The sequence below is a fragment of the Rhamphochromis longiceps genome, linkage group LG9 (assembly GCF_057381845.1).
Source record: "Rhamphochromis longiceps isolate RC_006_pf linkage group LG9, R_longiceps_female_GT1.1, whole genome shotgun sequence".
Taxonomy (NCBI): Eukaryota; Metazoa; Chordata; class Actinopteri; order Cichliformes; family Cichlidae; genus Rhamphochromis; species Rhamphochromis longiceps.
In genome coordinates, this window is record NC_140565.1 from 3,487,448 (window position 1) to 3,504,790 (window position 17,343).

Here is a 17,343-nt window from a genome sequence, read left to right on the forward strand (position 1 = left end):
ATTTTGTTGTATTTATCCGCGACACCTTAAAGGCCGGTCCATGAAAATATTGTCGGGCATGAAAAGGTTGGAGACCGCTGCTCTTAATTGTTGTGACGCGTGTTCAAAACGCAGAGAGGTGCGCTCGATTTGCCACACAGAGCAGCGCGAGAGTAAAGCACGAGGGAGGGGCTAATAATCGGCTCAGTCATTTTTAATGATCGTTGAAAGCCCAGATCGTAATCGAGATTAAAATTCGATTAATTGAGCAGCCCTAACTTAGCACTCAGGAAGCAACAAGGAAGGAAACGTGTGTTTGGTCCATTACTGGTGTGTTCCAACGATTCCTCTCAGCTGTAAATGACATACTGTTGATTTCTCTTTAAATGGTGACACATTTGTAAGGAAAGTGAATTTGTGGGCTGTACCCAAAACTTTCCACATCTTCTCTGCTACGTCAAACGTCTTAGTTTGCTGTTGACTGCTGTCGTTTATTGAATCGGACAATCGAAATCTGACAAAACAAGACAAACTGAGAATTTCTAAGAGGAGCCGGAACAGGATGTGGAAGAAGCATACGCAGCCCCAACAGCCTGGCACCGCCTCCTCCTGCAGGTCACACACTGCTGTGGGGTCGTCAGCCAGTGTGGCTGCGTCGGTCAGTCTGGCTCAAGCTAATTCCACAAGTGTTCAGCTGGGTTGAGTTTCAGATCTGCAGGCAAGACGCTCCACCCTCTGCACTCGTGAACTGGAGGTAGTGTCTGTTAAACTGTGGGGGCGAGTGCTGTCATCTGGATGGACAGAGTTCAGTCCCAGACTCTGGAGATATGGGACTGCTGCTGCTTGCATAATCTTCAGATCTCTGCACTGAGATTGCCTCCAACATTGCTTTAGTGGGAGATGCTGGCCCACACCATCGCACGGCCTCCATCAAAAGCTGTTGCAATGAGCATCACGTTCCTCCACACGTTCAGGTTCCAGTGCACGCGTTGCTGACAGCAGCACAAATGGTCTGATGGTGAAGGGCAGGCGTCCCAGCAGACGTGTGAGACTGGAGACTGACCGTGTGCTGTAGGGTCAGTAGGTAGCTGCTGACCATATCGTCCTGCTAATCTGTAGCAGACTATGTGCATAAGTACTGACAGGGTTGTCTTGTTGGGGCACCAGCTTCACAGCCTGTCTCTGACTTCCCTCTACATGACGATGCTGCAACCATCAATAGCAGAATAAGCTGTTGCATTGGCAGAGAAGATCTGGCAAGTTTTTCATGGATGCAACCCACACACTCAACTCTGCTGCTCAACCCACAGAAGCATTTTCCTTACAAACGTGGCGCCTTTTATAAACAGTAAAGACTTATTGACAAGAAGCAGTGTTACAGCAAAGAAATAACTGCCGATCCAAATCAAGACTAGGCTTAGTCACGTACTAAAATTAATGCTAAATAACAGGAACCGTTTATTTTCCACAAGACTGGCAGGTATGGGAAACAAATGGAAATCCTTCTAAATTCCACAGTGGCATCATGGTGCTTTCTCCACTTTGTGAACAAGCTACAATGAAAACAAAGCTCCGAACCTTTCTGCAAATCACCCCACAGAGGTGCGTGTGAGAGTGCAAATGTCAGATGCAGTCAGATTGTGCCCAGGTACAAATAGCGCAGGTATTCTGGTGAATTCACACCATGCGAAGTCACGCCATGTGCTGCCCCCACCGAGCGCTGTGCAGACAGCTTGCCCACAAAACCAAAGGGGTGATTTCCAGAGGTAAGAACGTGCCTGGTGGAGACGACTTCCTGCTGCTTGTTACATGTGAAAAAAGGACAACTGTGGAAAACATCCCGTCCTGGGGAGTTTAGCTTTTCCAAACGGCCTAAGTAGCTTTTATCTGTTCCTAAACCGCTGGAAGCGCCTGCTGGAGGGCCTGGGAGCGCCTGCTGGAGGGCCTGGGAGCGCCTGCTGGAGGGCCTGGGAGCAGCTGGAAGTCTTTATCTACAAAGATAAACTTTAAATCTGCTTCTTCAGCTTTACAGACATTTTTTATCATTTTATTTTGGCTTTTCAAGTCTTATGTTTTTGAAGTTACTCATAACTGTGTATTATTTGTTTTATTGTTGCCCTTCTATTCACACTAAGCTCCTATTTATCTAAACTTTAATAATAACAACTTGTGAATAAATGCCCCATAGCTCTGTTCTTCTTCGCCACTTTGTAATGGTCTGATTGGTCAGCTGTGCACATGGGAGGTTTTTCACGCCCAGAAATATTCAGTTTTTCATAAAGATGCAAGTCTTACTCGACTAATCGTGCTAAACGGTGCAGCGCTGGCATGATTTCTATCACAACGACGCAAGCAAGGGCACGTAAACAGCAGGATGCAAACCGGTGCATGCCGTACGTACATAAACACGCGCTGATGCATTCAACCACCGAGCACGGAAAGGAGAGGCGTGCACAAAAACATACAGATAAAAGTCGAATACGACGGATGAAATGCACGAGTGCAGCACTGCACATTACTGGAGCACCGGGGCTCTGAAACAATAACTCACAGAGGGGGGAAAACAACAACAAATGTACGCCACCTCCATCTCCCTGTCATGCTGACAGAGGACAATGACTCGCGGACTGCCTCGCCCTGCTGTTTGGCACTCGGCGTGTCAGCATGTGTGCGTTTGTCCAAATGCACACAGCGTGCCACAGTTGATCACTGGCAACGCCACCCACGGCCCGTCCTGCAGCCGGCTGTCACTGACGAGTGCCCACACACAGTCTGACTGTCTGACCGAAGTGTCTGGCTAACCAAAACAGGCCCGAGAGCTGAGTCATTCTCGGCTAACCGTCACTTCTTTTTTATTCGATCCATCTACTGTTTGTCAGCACTGGAGCTGACCTCTTTATTAGATCGTGTACTTTTGCATCCTTCTCAGCCACAGTTCAAACTGCAGACAGCAGCTTAATGTCGTCTCGCCACAGAGGTCAGTTTGGGACAACAGCTGATATTCACTTACTGCTTTCTTAAAGCTCTGACAGGAAACAACACTGGCAGCTCTTGACAGCTTACTTATTCTAATAAAGCTGTGGTGTTTGTCTCGGAGCTGCTGCCATTTGTCCTCGAACTTTGGAATTCCTTCTGATTCCTGCAAACTCAAACTCAGCCGAAGGGTAACGTGAAACTCCTCACGACAACAAATGCACCGCACCCAGGAGCTTCAACACGTCGCCCGCGGCTAATGACCCAAAGGCATCTGATCACATGTGCCACACTTATTTTAGAAGCTTTCTGGAGCCAAGCAAGTTGCTCAAGGACACTTCTTCTTCTTCTTCTTCTTCTTCTTCTTCTGCATACTTCTACCCAGCTGTCTCACTTCCTCCCTGACACACTCAGAGCATTTACTGACAGCTCACAATAAAAATACAGTTTCCTGTGTCATCCCCACATTTTACCAGCCAAATGTTCAAAGCACTGACTGCTGCTCTGCGTATCTTCCGGCTACTGTCTGCCCTGTGGGTGAACGACACCCGAGCAGATCCAAGATGGCAGCCAGCGTGCAGCAGCGCCTGCATCCATCAGTCATACAGGAGCAGCTGGAGTTCAGGTCAAAGGCACACCCTCTCTGCTTTAATGTTACACAGTGTTATAGTCTATGGGCAGAGGAGTATAACTGTACGCTGTATTACTGTTCCATTATTGTACTTTGTTTACAGCTGCTAAATCTTTTCAGAATATTTATGAAGAATATCGGCTGATCTGTCGTTTCTTTCATCTATTCTTGGTCCACCTCTAATGATTTTATCAACAATGCATCAAATATGAGTTGAAGTAACCAAACTACAGAGCGTTATTGAGCAGTTTGCCTCAGCGCTGCAGAGCATGCATGTTGCATGTTGTTGCATGTGAACATCTTTTACAACATCCGTCTTGCTAGCCACAGCATCCCCCTGACAAACCCACAGTGCACACTGTGACAGCAGGAATCCTTCTTAACCAGCTGCTAATCAGAAGCTACGTGAAAGATATTTTTCTTAGGAGGTAAAAAGAAGAATGAATGCTGCGTTTAGATCGATGGATCCAGATAAACATGCTGTTCCCCTGCATGTGTTTGCCCATACGATACTGACGACATCACGTTCATCTCACCTGCCCTGGTGTCATCGTTGTCCAGCAGCGGGATGTAGTCCGTCTTTCCCACCGTCTCTCCGACCTTATCGTCAAAGTGCTCCGCCTCCAGCTCAGCCACAAAGTCCCGGTGCACCATGTTCTCCGGGCCGGGCTGGGGAACGCTGTCCGTCAGCGCATCGCTCAGACTCAAGTCTAACTCCGCCATGGCTGCAGACAGAAAGACGCACGAATAAACAAGAGTCCCTGTGTTTTTTTCCTGGTACAGATTCACTTGAAACATAATTTCATCTAAAGTGAAGATCATCACCAAGTCAATCGGCCTTTTACTTCCAGCAGATTTGTATCTGCAGCTTGAACCATCCAACCAACTATGACAGGTTTATCAGCATTATGTGATCAGTAAAGATGCTCGGGTGTAATTAGACATGGGATCATTGCCCCGAGCAGCTCGTCACTGCCTGCAGCTCAGGGTACGAGCTGAGCTGCTAACCTGTTTGTAAAACACAGTCCTGGCACACTCATAAGCATGATGTCATCACTCTAGCTTTGCACCTTTAAAACACTCTTCTTTAAATGTGGTGATTAAGGGAAGCACCGGGATTACTAGTCCCACCTGCAGGTTAATTTACAAACACGGAGTCCTGAATCCTGGATTTTGTCTGCAAACCTCTGCAGGTATATGAAGACAAAGCGAGCGGACAGAAAGAGGAAGAAAGTGAAAAATGGAAATGATAGGAGAAGTGGTCAAAGGAAGTTAGAAAAACTCAGTTCCAGCCCACTGGATCATTTACTCAGGAAGTCATGCTTGTTTGGTGTGATCAGAGGAAAAACATTTGACGTGAACTGAACTGGGCTTCAGATTTGTATCCTGAGGTAGGACAGGCGTAGCCAAAAGACCTGCGTTAGCTGGCATTCCCCCTGCTAAAGTCTACCACCAGCAAGGACTAAACCTGACCGCTCCTGTGCTCGAAGGGAAACTACACAGAAGAAAACTTTTCCACTGATAAAAACTCCATCTGCCACAAGGGGGCGGAGTTTCAAACGAGATCAGGGTGTTTGAATGAAACCGATGAGCTGGAACCAGACAGAAGCACAGTCTGTGCCTACACATGAGTTCAGCTGACCAATGGGCACCTTGGGAATCTGCAGAGTCCTGCTGTGTCATCTTCCAGCTATAATGCCAGATTATCTTGGCCACAGAAGCAGCCAGCCTTTCTCTGCTGCTCAGACACATTAATCTGCCTCCACACTCTCATCATCAGGTCCACTGTGTCCAAAACACTGGGTCCACGGTCAGGGTCGAGGGCGTTACAACATCCAGCCTGCATTGACTTAATATATGTTCTACGTTGGGTGTGCTAACTAAACTCGTATCCACACATGAATAAATATCATTAGTCCATGCATGCAACACATCTGCAGTGCAAACACAGCAAGCCAGCACCAACTCAACTCTCTAGCCCCATCTACTGGATGATCTTCTTATTGACTGCACAAAGAGCAGGTACAGGTATCCTCCCCAGAAACGCTGCCAGTCACATAACTGGGTAGAAGAACTGTTGATTTGTAGTTTGGCAGCCTTTAATGACAATTAGGAACAATTCTCTTGCACTCTTTAGACTCATTTGGGGTTCTTATATTTTCACATACTGGTGGGTACAGGTTCATCTCAAGGTTACTGAGAGATTCAACAGACTCAAAGTTTTGACTGAAGGTAAGGTGGGTGCTTCCTTATAAAAGCCTGATTCATCCATTCACACGCGCATTCACGCGAGTACCTTTGTCTGTGCCTCAGCACGCTCGACCCGCCATACTCGGGGTATTTAAGAACTAAACAGCAGGAGCTGGAGCTGAAGCACAGCCTGACATGTGACGTCTGATATTTTTATATTTACAGAAGCAACATGTGGTGCCTGTTGAAAAAAGACGTCCTCGCACAATCAGCGAGAAACACAGAAAACGTGATCGCGGCTTAAACTGCGACTGTCATGAATGACAAGCAGCTTTCACGTTTGGGAGCGTAAACAAACTCTCACAGGCGTATTCATCTGCACCAGCAGCAGTACGAGTCCCCGGCACAGACCAGGGTGTGTCGCAAACACGCTGCTGCCTCCACCTCAAAGCCATGCTGGTCACAAACGTTGCCCCAGTTTCCATATTTAACCCCACATCATCTGTACCAGCTGCACGGTTAGCCGAGTGATCTGTGCCACCCAGCCTACAATGTCATTGGATTCACTGCAGGATGAGATACCGTACGTCTTTGTTTGCTGCCTGCCTGGCCTTCAACTGCTTCCATTTCCACATAACCACAGGAGGACAGGCTTTTCATTAGCCCAGCTCCTGCAGTGGGACAGAATACCACCCTGGGATTAAAAACTCATACGATTTTGGGGCTTTTTGACCTGAGCAAATGTCCCCGAGCTGGAGCTGAGCTGCTGTTTTCACCTCCTGCTGCTGACAACTCTGGTGCGGCCACTCGGAAATAATCTGGATTCAACAAAGGAAGGAAATCCATGGAAAGGGCAGCTTCTATTGTGTTGTCTGCCAACATATGCTTGAGTGTGTGTGTGTCTTGCTAAGTCTCTTTTATATACAGTCTGTGCTGTAAGCCTGTGTGTGTCAGCTGAGGTGAAGGTTAAGCCTCCTCACAGTCTGCTTCCACACTCCTCTACTGAATATAAACAATAATACAGCCTGACATGAACACAAAGGCCAATCTAGCAGCAACACGAGGAACATGAGCAGCTCCAAGGAAGCAGGAACGAGGCAACGACTTTCATTTTTCATAGGGGCAGGGATAGCTCAGTAGGTAAAGTGGTCGCCCCATGATCGGAAGGTCGGCGGTTCGAATCCACTTAACGGCTACCCTGAGGTACCCCTGAGCAAGGTACCGTCCCTACACACTGCTCCCCGGGCGCCTGCTTAGTGGGCTGCCCACTGCTTCACTGAGTGAATGGGTCAAATGCAGAGAAAAACAAGTAATTTCCCCATGGGGATCAATAAAGTATCCATTATTATTATTATTATTATTTCCTCATAACATTGTTCTTTCTTCAAAGTAGACACAGCATCAGCTCGACTGCTGTTTACCCTCCTGAGGAAATGAGTTTGAGACCTCCACACCGAGCATCATTTATCCAATCTATAGCATCACGTGTATCCTGCTGTAACAACAAGAGGACATCCTGGGCTTTCTATTAATGCCCCGTCTGTGAGGGTTATCTGAAGGTGAGGAGGAGGAAGGCCAGATATAAGAGCAGGGAGGTCAAAGGTCAAAGGACACACCAGCTTTTCAGGTGCTGTTTATTGTAGGTCTGCAAGGCTTTGAGGCTTTATGATTTCTAGACGAGGAAATACGAGACTTTTCAGTTGACCTCAAACACACACGTTTAACCTTTATGGTCTCTTTCATACAGTCTGACTGTATGAAAGTCTGTGCAAACTCCTCCCACAGTCCAAAGACAGTCAGTGGGTTAGGTTGATTGGGGATTTGAAATTGCCTCGCTGTGTCCGACAAACTGGGCGTACCCTTCCTCACGCCCCGTGACAGCTGGGATCGGCTCCAGCCGCGTGACTCTGATCAGGATAAACGGAACAGGATGGATGGAGATGCTGAAACTGGTTTGAAATTGTTCTTCAGCATGAAACAGGACGACGCTGCCCACGACCACCGAGACAGCTCGTCTGATCACGCAGAGAATGTCAGAGGAAGCAGCGAGAGGCGCTCATCTCTGAAAACATCTGTGTCCAGAATGCAGATAGTAGCCGCTCCGTGTAGCCAATGACACACTTTACTGACAGCAAAGCTGATCTGAAGCAACCAAGGCCACCAGGCTACACCGGGCAGGTTAACCACCCTGATGACTTGTTGGTGACATAAGTTAACTGGTGAAGCAGTTATTTCCACTCAAACAACAAGATGATCCCAATAACACTGTGTTGTGCTGTAGAGGGAGAGCTCTGCTTATGCACAGGTGAGTGAAAGAACCACAAGCTCGGCCTCGCCAAGAGTCGAGCATTATAGCAACTGTCAGAGTGACTGATGACATAACACGTAAACTCTAATCCCACAGAATCCCCAGCAATTTTTTCTCCTTCTGCTTCAATATATGACAACACAACATAATGTCATGCTGGATTAATCCTCAGGCAGGCAGGGGTCAGGAGCCTCAGCAGGGGAATACTCGCTCACCCAGAGTCACCTAAAGACGGTCTATCTGAGGAAATCTTCTTACTGCACGGTCTGATTTCAGCTTCCGTGGTTAATCATTGAGCAACAATCTGGATTTGAGTTTACAGCAAGACGTTTGTCCTCTGTGAATCATTACCCCGACCGTAAAATCCTCAATCACATAATCTACAAGGAAACATGTCGCAGCTCGAGTCAGAAATCCTGGTAACAACCAAACACACGGTTTGGTTGCTGCTTCCACGTCCCACCTGCAGCACACTGTGCCACAGAGCAAGGCAGCTCAGCTCAGAGCAGCTATAATTACTCAGCTATGTGAAAAGACCAATGCCCGTCCACTAGTGTAATATGACAAAAAAAAGATGAGAAAACTGAGAGCTTGAGCTTGTGACACACAAAGCATGAGATCAGTTCCCTGTTAAGCTCATCTTCAGTCCCAGAATAAGACACAGCACATGTGCGGCTGTGAGCTTCTTTCAGCGTTTAGGAGACTTTAATACGAGCAGGCAGCAAAGCTGAAACTCTGCAGTTATGGTGTCAACAGTCGCCCGCCTGCAGCTACACTTACTCCACTGCTTTAAGGGTTTGGGAGGAGCATGCGGAGCTATTCAGCGCACAAGGTCAACGTGGCTGTAAAACAACTGCGGGGTAGCTTAATTCCCCTACAATACCACAGTGTAGACCTATGATTATGTGAGGTCACATGGTCACAGTGTAAGGGGAAACGCTGACCTCACTGGAGGCTGCTGAGGTGTATGAATCACACACTGGAACAGAGCGTAGGAGATGCTGCTAAATACTGATAACTGTTAACTGCTGACCCAGCCATGCACATATCCTGATTACTGCCTGTAAACACGAGTGGATTTGCTGTTTCCTTCACTGCACGGAGCTGTAATGGTACCTGCACTCTGTGCACAGCGTTCAGTCCTGGACCTCGTGTGAACTGAAGAATGAAGAATGTTGACACACCTGCTCCCGTGGAATGAAACCATAAACAGACTTATTGTTATCTCAGGTAGCTGAATGCCACTGGGCCACATAAGAAGTTAGAAAAGTGGAGACAGTTTCAAATGTTTATGAAGTTTTAAACATGTTTTTAAGCTGGGACCAATCGCAGACGAGTGGACGAGTGCGCAGTGGGCTGGGTGTGCAGTCACTGTGGGAGGAGCTCACCTCTGATGACACTTCCTCTAAACGCTCAGCTTACTGTGTGTGTGTGTGTGTGTGTGTGTGTGTGTGTGTGTGTGTGTGTGTGTGTGTGTGTGTGTGTGTACCGCGCCGTGTGAAACACACAGTGGGAGTGACCTCGCTTGCTGCTTCAGTGAGTTTGTGGCTCCCGTTGTTTGCATTAGCTTCTCCTCTTACTGTCACTTCACAGACACAAGTCAGCACATTAACACTGAACAGGAAGTCTGCAGTTTCTGAAAGAACCGGCACAACGAGCCATGATTAATCCTCACAATATTTACCAACAGCTGCATAATCTGGATTAATGTCCAGCGACGGATTAGACCTGATGATTCCATAGAACTCCATGACTGATGAGAGCAGCCGGAATTTAATCTGGATTTAATGTTGATTGATGATTTAATGTTGCTGGTAGAGCTGGGCGATAGAACGATAACGATATGTATCGCGATATAACTTTTACTCGATAGAGAAATTAAGCTATCGCGATAGACCTCGCCGCTCTTGTCCTCAAAAAAAAAAAAAAAAAAAAAAAGATCAGCCAATCCAAATTAAGTAGCGCAGAGCCGAACCAATCACAGCCGCAGCGTCACGTCGCGTGGCTTGTTACGTACAGCACAAGTGCCAAGCCGCACGTGTGTTTGTTTGGGAAGCAGCCAGCGGGTAATGGAGCCAGCGGGTAATGGAGGAAATGAGTGTGCCGACTAGAAAAATCAACCGAGCGTGACCGAAGAGAAAACAGGTGATGGTTCCAATGCCGGAGAGATTGTCGAACGGAAGAGCCATAGAAGCTCCGTAGTGTGAAGGTATTTCGGCTATTTCAAGTCTGACAAAAAACAGAGCAGCGTGCACTGTAAATTGTGCCGAAAGCAAGTCTGGAAATACAATAAACTGGTGCATGCGTCACACTGCGCGCCACGTTATTGTTTCGGTGAAATGAATTTCTACAATACTGTTAATTCTACTCTCTGCAGTGTTTAAATGCTTACATATACACACAGTTACTGTCCGTCCACACATACGACTCGGTTCTGCTTCTATGCCCCAGCTTTGTTTACTTTTTCCCACCGAGGCTTCTAGACTTCTGATTGGCCAACATTTCTGCACGGTTAGGAATCTAGCGCCACCTGCTGCTTTGGCATGTTCATAGCAGCGTTTTCCTTCATTCCTGCCTTTATGTGTGGACGGGATTATTTTTTAAAACGAAAAATCTCAGTTTTCAAAAACACCCGTGTACGTGTGGACGTAGCCTCAGTCTCTGACTGGAAGCGCTAATTCGTCATTCGGCTTTTGTCAGACTAAAGTAACTGTTAAAACTGTTTGAAAAGCTAAGCTATACAACAAGGAGAGATTGAGAATTTCCTTTTAGTTCTCAGTTTATTTGATATTGACAAAGGTTAGTCAGTTTTGTCTGTTCTTCTGTAAAACAAACTAAGATTTATTTTTAGAATTAATATTTTGTTTCTAAGTGGAATTGACAATTTAGTCTGTTTCATTTGTTCTATTTTGAAACTTAAACGCTTTAGCGGCTGCCTTTTGTGTAGTTTGCAATATTTGCCTTTATTTATCTGAAAAAGTCTCATGTTCCTTAAGTACATCTACCCTGTTGAACTTATTATGGGAAATAAATATTTAAATAAAAACAAGCTGCTGATTATTTCACATTTTACTTGTGAGCAACGGCACATTTAAATCTTACAAATATAGTTATTTGGCTGATATCGTGATAGATATCGTTATCGCCTGAAATGAAAAAAACATATCGTGATATGAAAAAATCTCATATCGCCCAGCTCTAGAAGCACCTGGAGGTGAACTGCACTCATTTAACACCTTTTTTACAGGGTTACTGCCCATCCCAGCATGCTTTGAGGCAGAGAAGCGGCACACCCTGAACAGGCTGGCGCTATATCAGAGGACACTGATAACTGTGGGAAATTTAGAGTCTCCATACAACCAGCTTCTTTATAAGGAGGAGAAAAGCAAATGCATCTGGGCAGGTCTTGCACACTAATGCATAATTAAATCAAAGCCTTCTTGATTCCTTTTAATGCTTCAATAATTGCTTAGAAATCAGATGACCTCAGATCGTTAATGGTTATTCATCTTATCATACAGAAGCACTCCATTAATTGTTGATGGCCAGTGAACTGTGTGGATATGCTCCTGATCCAGAAAGGTGCTTATCTGTGGCAGGAACAACGCCATGGCTGCTTCAGCCGCCATGAGGATGGAACAAGTACAGGTTGGAGCACATGATCCCCTGTGCAGGCAGATACCCACCAAAAACAATCAGATGTTACTCTCACGGCCGCGTCGCAGCGTGGTCGAACTGATTCGTTTTCCATTTTCTACTTTTTGTTTTTAATTTAGTTGCGTTTCAGTTACTTGCCAGATAGTCTGTTAGTTTCAGTTTACTTTTTATTGTTTGAAAATGTTTTTAGTTTGTGTTCGTTTCAGTGTTATTTTCAGTCTTTGCATGTATTAGTGTATTCAGAGCATTTGCCAGAAACAAGCTTTAGGAGACTCGGTATAGTTTTACAGTGAAAACACAGAAGTTTTCTAAAAGCTTTGGACTCACAGTCTTGCAGACATCAAATCATCATCATGCAAGCTGTGACATATATTATGCTTAACCAATACTAACAGTAGGTATATTCACTATGTTGGGGTGTCCAACTCCAGCCCTCGAGAGCTACTGTCCTGCAGCTTTTAGATGCATCCCTACTCCCACAAGGCCGGATCAAATGATCGGCGTGCCTCAGCAAACTTGATGGCGTGTTGACAAGGCCTGCTAACAAGCCGTTCATTTGATGCAGGTGTGTCGGCACAAGGATGCATTTAAAAGCTGCAGCTCTCGAGGACCGGAGTTGGACACCCCTGCTCTATATCATTACAGTTAGCTGTCACTCAGCATTACAACTACCTAAACATCATCGCTGTCCCTAAAACATGAGCCCTGACGTAACAGCTGCATAAATCCTGCCCCTCAGATTCAACGCCATCAGATGAGGCTTAAACGAGCAGTCTGATGACGAACTGAAGCGCAGTCCTGGAAACACATGGTCACGAGGGACAGACTGGTCTGTCATATCTGTCGGGTTTACAATAACTGGACTGCAGAGAGGCCTCACAGTTCTTTTTATACAAAGTGGTTTTAGGCCTTTTCAAGTGATTAAGTGAGCACAAGCACGTGTACCTCTGGGACATTATGTAACTCTTATTCCCCACATGCAGTACATAATGAATGTGCAGATGAATAATGCAGAGATCCTGTGTGAGGGGTTTCCCGAGTAAATGGTAAAAGCATGAAGAGTTTCTCCCGTCTGTGCGTGTATAAAGTACACAGACTCCGCCCTCCTGAGCAGTCATGATGTAAAACCATGACAGCCTTCAAAGAGAGGACGAGAGGAGACCGACAGACGCCACAAACATGGAATTATCTGTTATGTGAAAAGGCTCTTCAGCTTAGAGTGTGTATCTGTAAACTGTATGGGTCCAAAGGGCTTCAAAAAAGATTTGATTTCTATTTGCATAGAGTTATGTTTAGCAGTATGACTACCTTCTCCTCCAGTTCAGCTGAGGTCACTACAGCCAAGTCAGCGAAACACAATGTTAGTGATCAGGTTCTTTATTTCCTTTTTAAACTTCCTCAGAGTCATTTTTAATGTGTAAAACAGCAGACGCCAGCAGCAGGCTGGCGACACATTAACTAGTCTAACATCATTGTAGAAATACACACATACTAGGGGTGCAACATACACAAAATTCACGGTTCGGTTCGATACTTTGGTGTCACGGTTCGATATTCTTTCGATACAAAAAAATGTTCATGCCTTTTTAATCTGTCATTTATTAAAATTATAAATATATATTTTAACTCAAAGGTACAGTTTTTAAATTTAATGTTGCTGAAACAACAAAGCAATAATAGAATAGAATAGAATAGAATAGAATAGAATACTTTTATTTGTCAATTTCTTCAAATGTACTTGCCATACAAAGGAATTGAAATTACGTTTCACACTGTCCCATGCGTAGACATTGACAACAATAAGGTGCAGATGCACAACAAAAACAAAAACAGCCCTAACAATAAGATAATAAATAGTAATATAATAATATAAATAGTGCTAAAAGAATACTAAAAAAATATATATAGCAGCAGGTGTGTGCAATTGCAATGCAAGTCAGGAATGTTTTCAGTTCTTGGTTCAGAGAGTGTTTCCTTGTTGGAGAGTGTGGGGGGGTAGAGTCCAATCTGTCTACTATACTTCTGCCAATCTGGTGATTCTGCTGGCTGGGAGCCGGGAGGGAAGAGAGTTCAGCAGTCTCACAGCCTGGTGGATGAAGCTGTTGGTGAGCCTGGTAGTGCGGGAGCGGAGACTTCTGTATCTCTTTCCAGAGGGCAGGAGGCTGAACAGACAGTGCGCGGGGTGGGTTGCATCGTTGACAATTGTGATGGCTTTGCGGGTGAGGCGAGTGGTGTAAATGTCTTGCAGGGAGGGGAGTGGTACACCAACTATCCTCTCAGCTGTTCTCACAATGCGTTGTAGAGCTTTTCTGTTATAGTCAGTGCAGCTACCGCCCCACACAGTGATGCAGCTGGAGAGGATACTTTCAATAGTTCCTCTGTAGAATGTAGTCAGGATGGGTGGTGGAGCACTTGCCCGCTTGAGTTTGCGCAGGAAGTAGAGGCGCTGTTGTGCTTTCTTGGCCAGTGATGCTGTGTTGGTGGTCCAAGAGAGGTCCTCACTGATGTGCACCCCCAGGAACTTGGTGCTGCTCACCCTCTCCACCGCAGCGCCGTCGATGGTCAATGGGGGGTGACAGGTGTGGCCTCTCTGGAAGTTGACAATAATCTCCTTGGTCTTACTGACATTTAGCAGGAGGTTGTTGTCTCTGCACCACGTGGTCAGGAGCTCAACCTCTTTCCTGTAGTGGGTCTCATCGCCCTTGGTGATGAGACCCACCAGCGTTGTGTCGTCCGCAAACTTCACAAGGTGGTTGGAGCTGTAGGTTGGTGTGCAGTCATGTGTCAACAGGGTGAAGAGCAGAGGACTGAGCACACAGCCTTGTGGAGCCCCCGTGCTCAGGGTGATGCTGTTTGAGACCTTGTTGCCCACACGCACCGCTTGAGGCCTCTGGCTGAGGAAATCCAGCAGCCAGTTGCAGACGGAGGTGCTGAGGCCCAGTCTGTCCAGTTTACAGATGAGTTGTTGTGGTATTATGGTGTTGAATGCTGAGCTAAAGTCTATGAACAGCATTCTCACATATGAGTCTTTCTTGTCCAGATGAGTTAGGGCTGGGTGGAGGGCAGAGCAGACTGCATCCTCTGTGGATCGTTTCGCTCTGTATGCGAACTGGTGTGGGTCCAGGGTGGGAGGTAGGGTGGATTTGATGTGTGACATGACTAGTCGTTCAAAGCACTTCATAATAATGGGTGTCAGTGCCACGGGGCGGTAGTCATTGAAACAGGCTGGGGATGGTTTCTTTGGCACAGGTATGATGGTGGCAGTCTTGAAGCATGATGGGACAGTGGCTTGCCTCAGGGAGGTGTTAAAGATGTCTGTGAAGACATTCTTCAGCTCCTCTGCGCAGTCTTTCAGCACACTACAGGGATGTTATCTGGACCCGCTGCTTTCCGGGCGTTGATGGTGATGAGTGTCCTCTTCACGCTGGCAGCAGACAGGCACAGAGGCACAAATTATATATATATATATGATTGAGGAATCCCTCATCTTTGGAAAAGAGAGTTTATTACAGAGAAATGGCTCTTTCCAAAATAAAAGCTCTACTATACTCTTCTTCTGGGCTATATTCTCAGCAGCATATTAAACATATCAGGTCCCCATAAGGAGAATCATGTGCTAACGGCTGTCTAAATGACTCGGGTAAAGTTTGTAGCATGCATGCTTGTTGTTTTTGTCTGCTTCCACTTGTCTTTGCACTAGGATGATGTCAGAGTAAATGTGCAGTCATATTCGTTGTGTTCCCACTAGTGCTGTCAGCGTTAATCTGAAATGACGTTAACATGAAAACCAGAATAGTTCCAAACGCCAGATCTGAATGAGGGTGGTGGAGGTTCAGTTTGCCATGTTGCAACGAGAGCTTAGCTGCTGTCTCGCTAGCTCGCCCTGCGCTCAGTGAATCTGCGCTCGACTACTCCGCCTAGGCTGCACTGTCGAGCGCAGATTCACTGAGCGCTCAACACAGACAGCATCGTCAGAAGGAAAGTTGATAAAATAAATTAAAAATTTTGTATTGTTCCATACATATGCGTACCGAACCGAAAGCACTGTATCGAACGGTTCAATATCGATACGAGTATCGTTGCACCCCTAATATTTATTTATAGTATAGTAAAAATATTTCATTATTACTGTTTAAATGACTAATATGTGACATGTATTAGCTGTGATGTTGTGCTGAGGGTTAAAATGTCTTTTTGTCTTTTGGTAACTACAAAATGGCAATAAACCATTAATATATGTCTATGCTGTTGAACCACTTTTGGTTCCAGTTGGCACCTTTATTTTTCTGATTATATGAGCAAAGTGAGACTCATTTATTAGGGTTGGTGGAGTGTGAAGATCCAAACAATCCCTGTCAGTGATGGAGAAGCTTTGATGAAATATTTGGTAAAAAGTTCACCAGCATGAAGGAAATGAAGTTTCAAACTTTGCTTAGGAGGAGCCCAGCACGCCTGCTTAAAGAAAAGTGAGTGTGGCGATGTGGATGCTTGCAGCGACTGCTGTATAGAGGCCATCCTGCTACACATGAAACACATCAGAGTCATAATTGTTATTTTAGTCACGTTGTTTATTATCCTTATTGTTTTATCTGGGACTGTTTGCAGACATCTCAGAGAGAGGAGACACCAGCATCTGAACAGAGACTCAAACCAGCAACCTGCAGCTCCCTGCTTGGCTGCTCCAGTTTTCTCCTCACTCATGTTGCCCACCAGTGATTTCTAGCTGCCCACCCACACAGCAGGCTAGAATATGCGCTGAGCCTCAGCACCCAATACTTGGACATGTTTTCTTTATTAAATAATGAACCAGACCCCAAAAGTAAACAGCGGTTATTGCTAGGCAACGGGAGCAGCATTTGGTCATGCAGCACCTGACATTCCTGACCATGTGGGCGGAGCATGCATGAAATGGAATGTTCAGTAGAACTGTGCAACACAAGCACTTAGTTCCAGCATGTTTCATTGTATCCAGACACAGCTAGAGACACATCTACAGCAGCATCTCTGTGCAGGACAAACGACAGTTGACGAAGAAAACATCGAAAACTTCACTTCACTCCTCTACAAAACGTTGGCTCCTTTGTTTAAAAGGCCAAAATGAATCGAGGGAGAACGAGAAGAGGATCGGCGAGTGCTTCACCTCACAATTCAGTACAGCTGATTAACCTGCAAGAAGAACTTCAAATGATACAGGCTGAAAATGTCAAATTAAAAGAAGAGGCAGAAAAATCAAGAGGAGAAGCTAAAGATTCACAGTTTGAAACTGATGTAGTATTGCAGGAATTACTGCATGTGGGTCTCAAACTTAAAGGAGAGAAAATGGGAAAACAACAGGCAGAAAAGGAGAATGAAAAGATGAAGAAAGAACTGTTGGAAGGTCAAAAAGCATTGGAGGAAGAGAAAAGCACAGCACAAGAAGCCAAAAATAAATATCAAACTGCAAAGAAGGAGGCAGGAAATGTGATGCAGGAATTACAGGAGGTGCAGGAAGCTTTTGAAGAGGAAAGAAGGAAAATGCAGTTGGCAACACAAGAAGCTGCAAATGTAACGGCTGAAGCTGAAACACTAAGGAAGGAATTACTGCATGTAAAGCAACAACTTGAAG

General features: G+C 45.7%; 1 protein-coding gene across 6 annotated transcripts in view; it reads right to left on the bottom strand.

The window, feature by feature from the left end:
- The window catches only part of LOC146661547 (uncharacterized), a 109,583-nt gene that overhangs the window by 74,963 nt on the left and 17,277 nt on the right, over positions 1–17,343 (bottom strand). For all 6 annotated transcript variants that reach the window (XM_085418027.1, XM_085418026.1, XM_085418032.1 and 3 more), the window contains exon 2: positions 4,120–4,308. In XM_085418027.1, the coding sequence (XP_085274153.1) occupies positions 4,120–4,308 (189 nt within the window). The remainder of the gene's footprint in view (positions 1–4,119; positions 4,309–17,343) is intronic.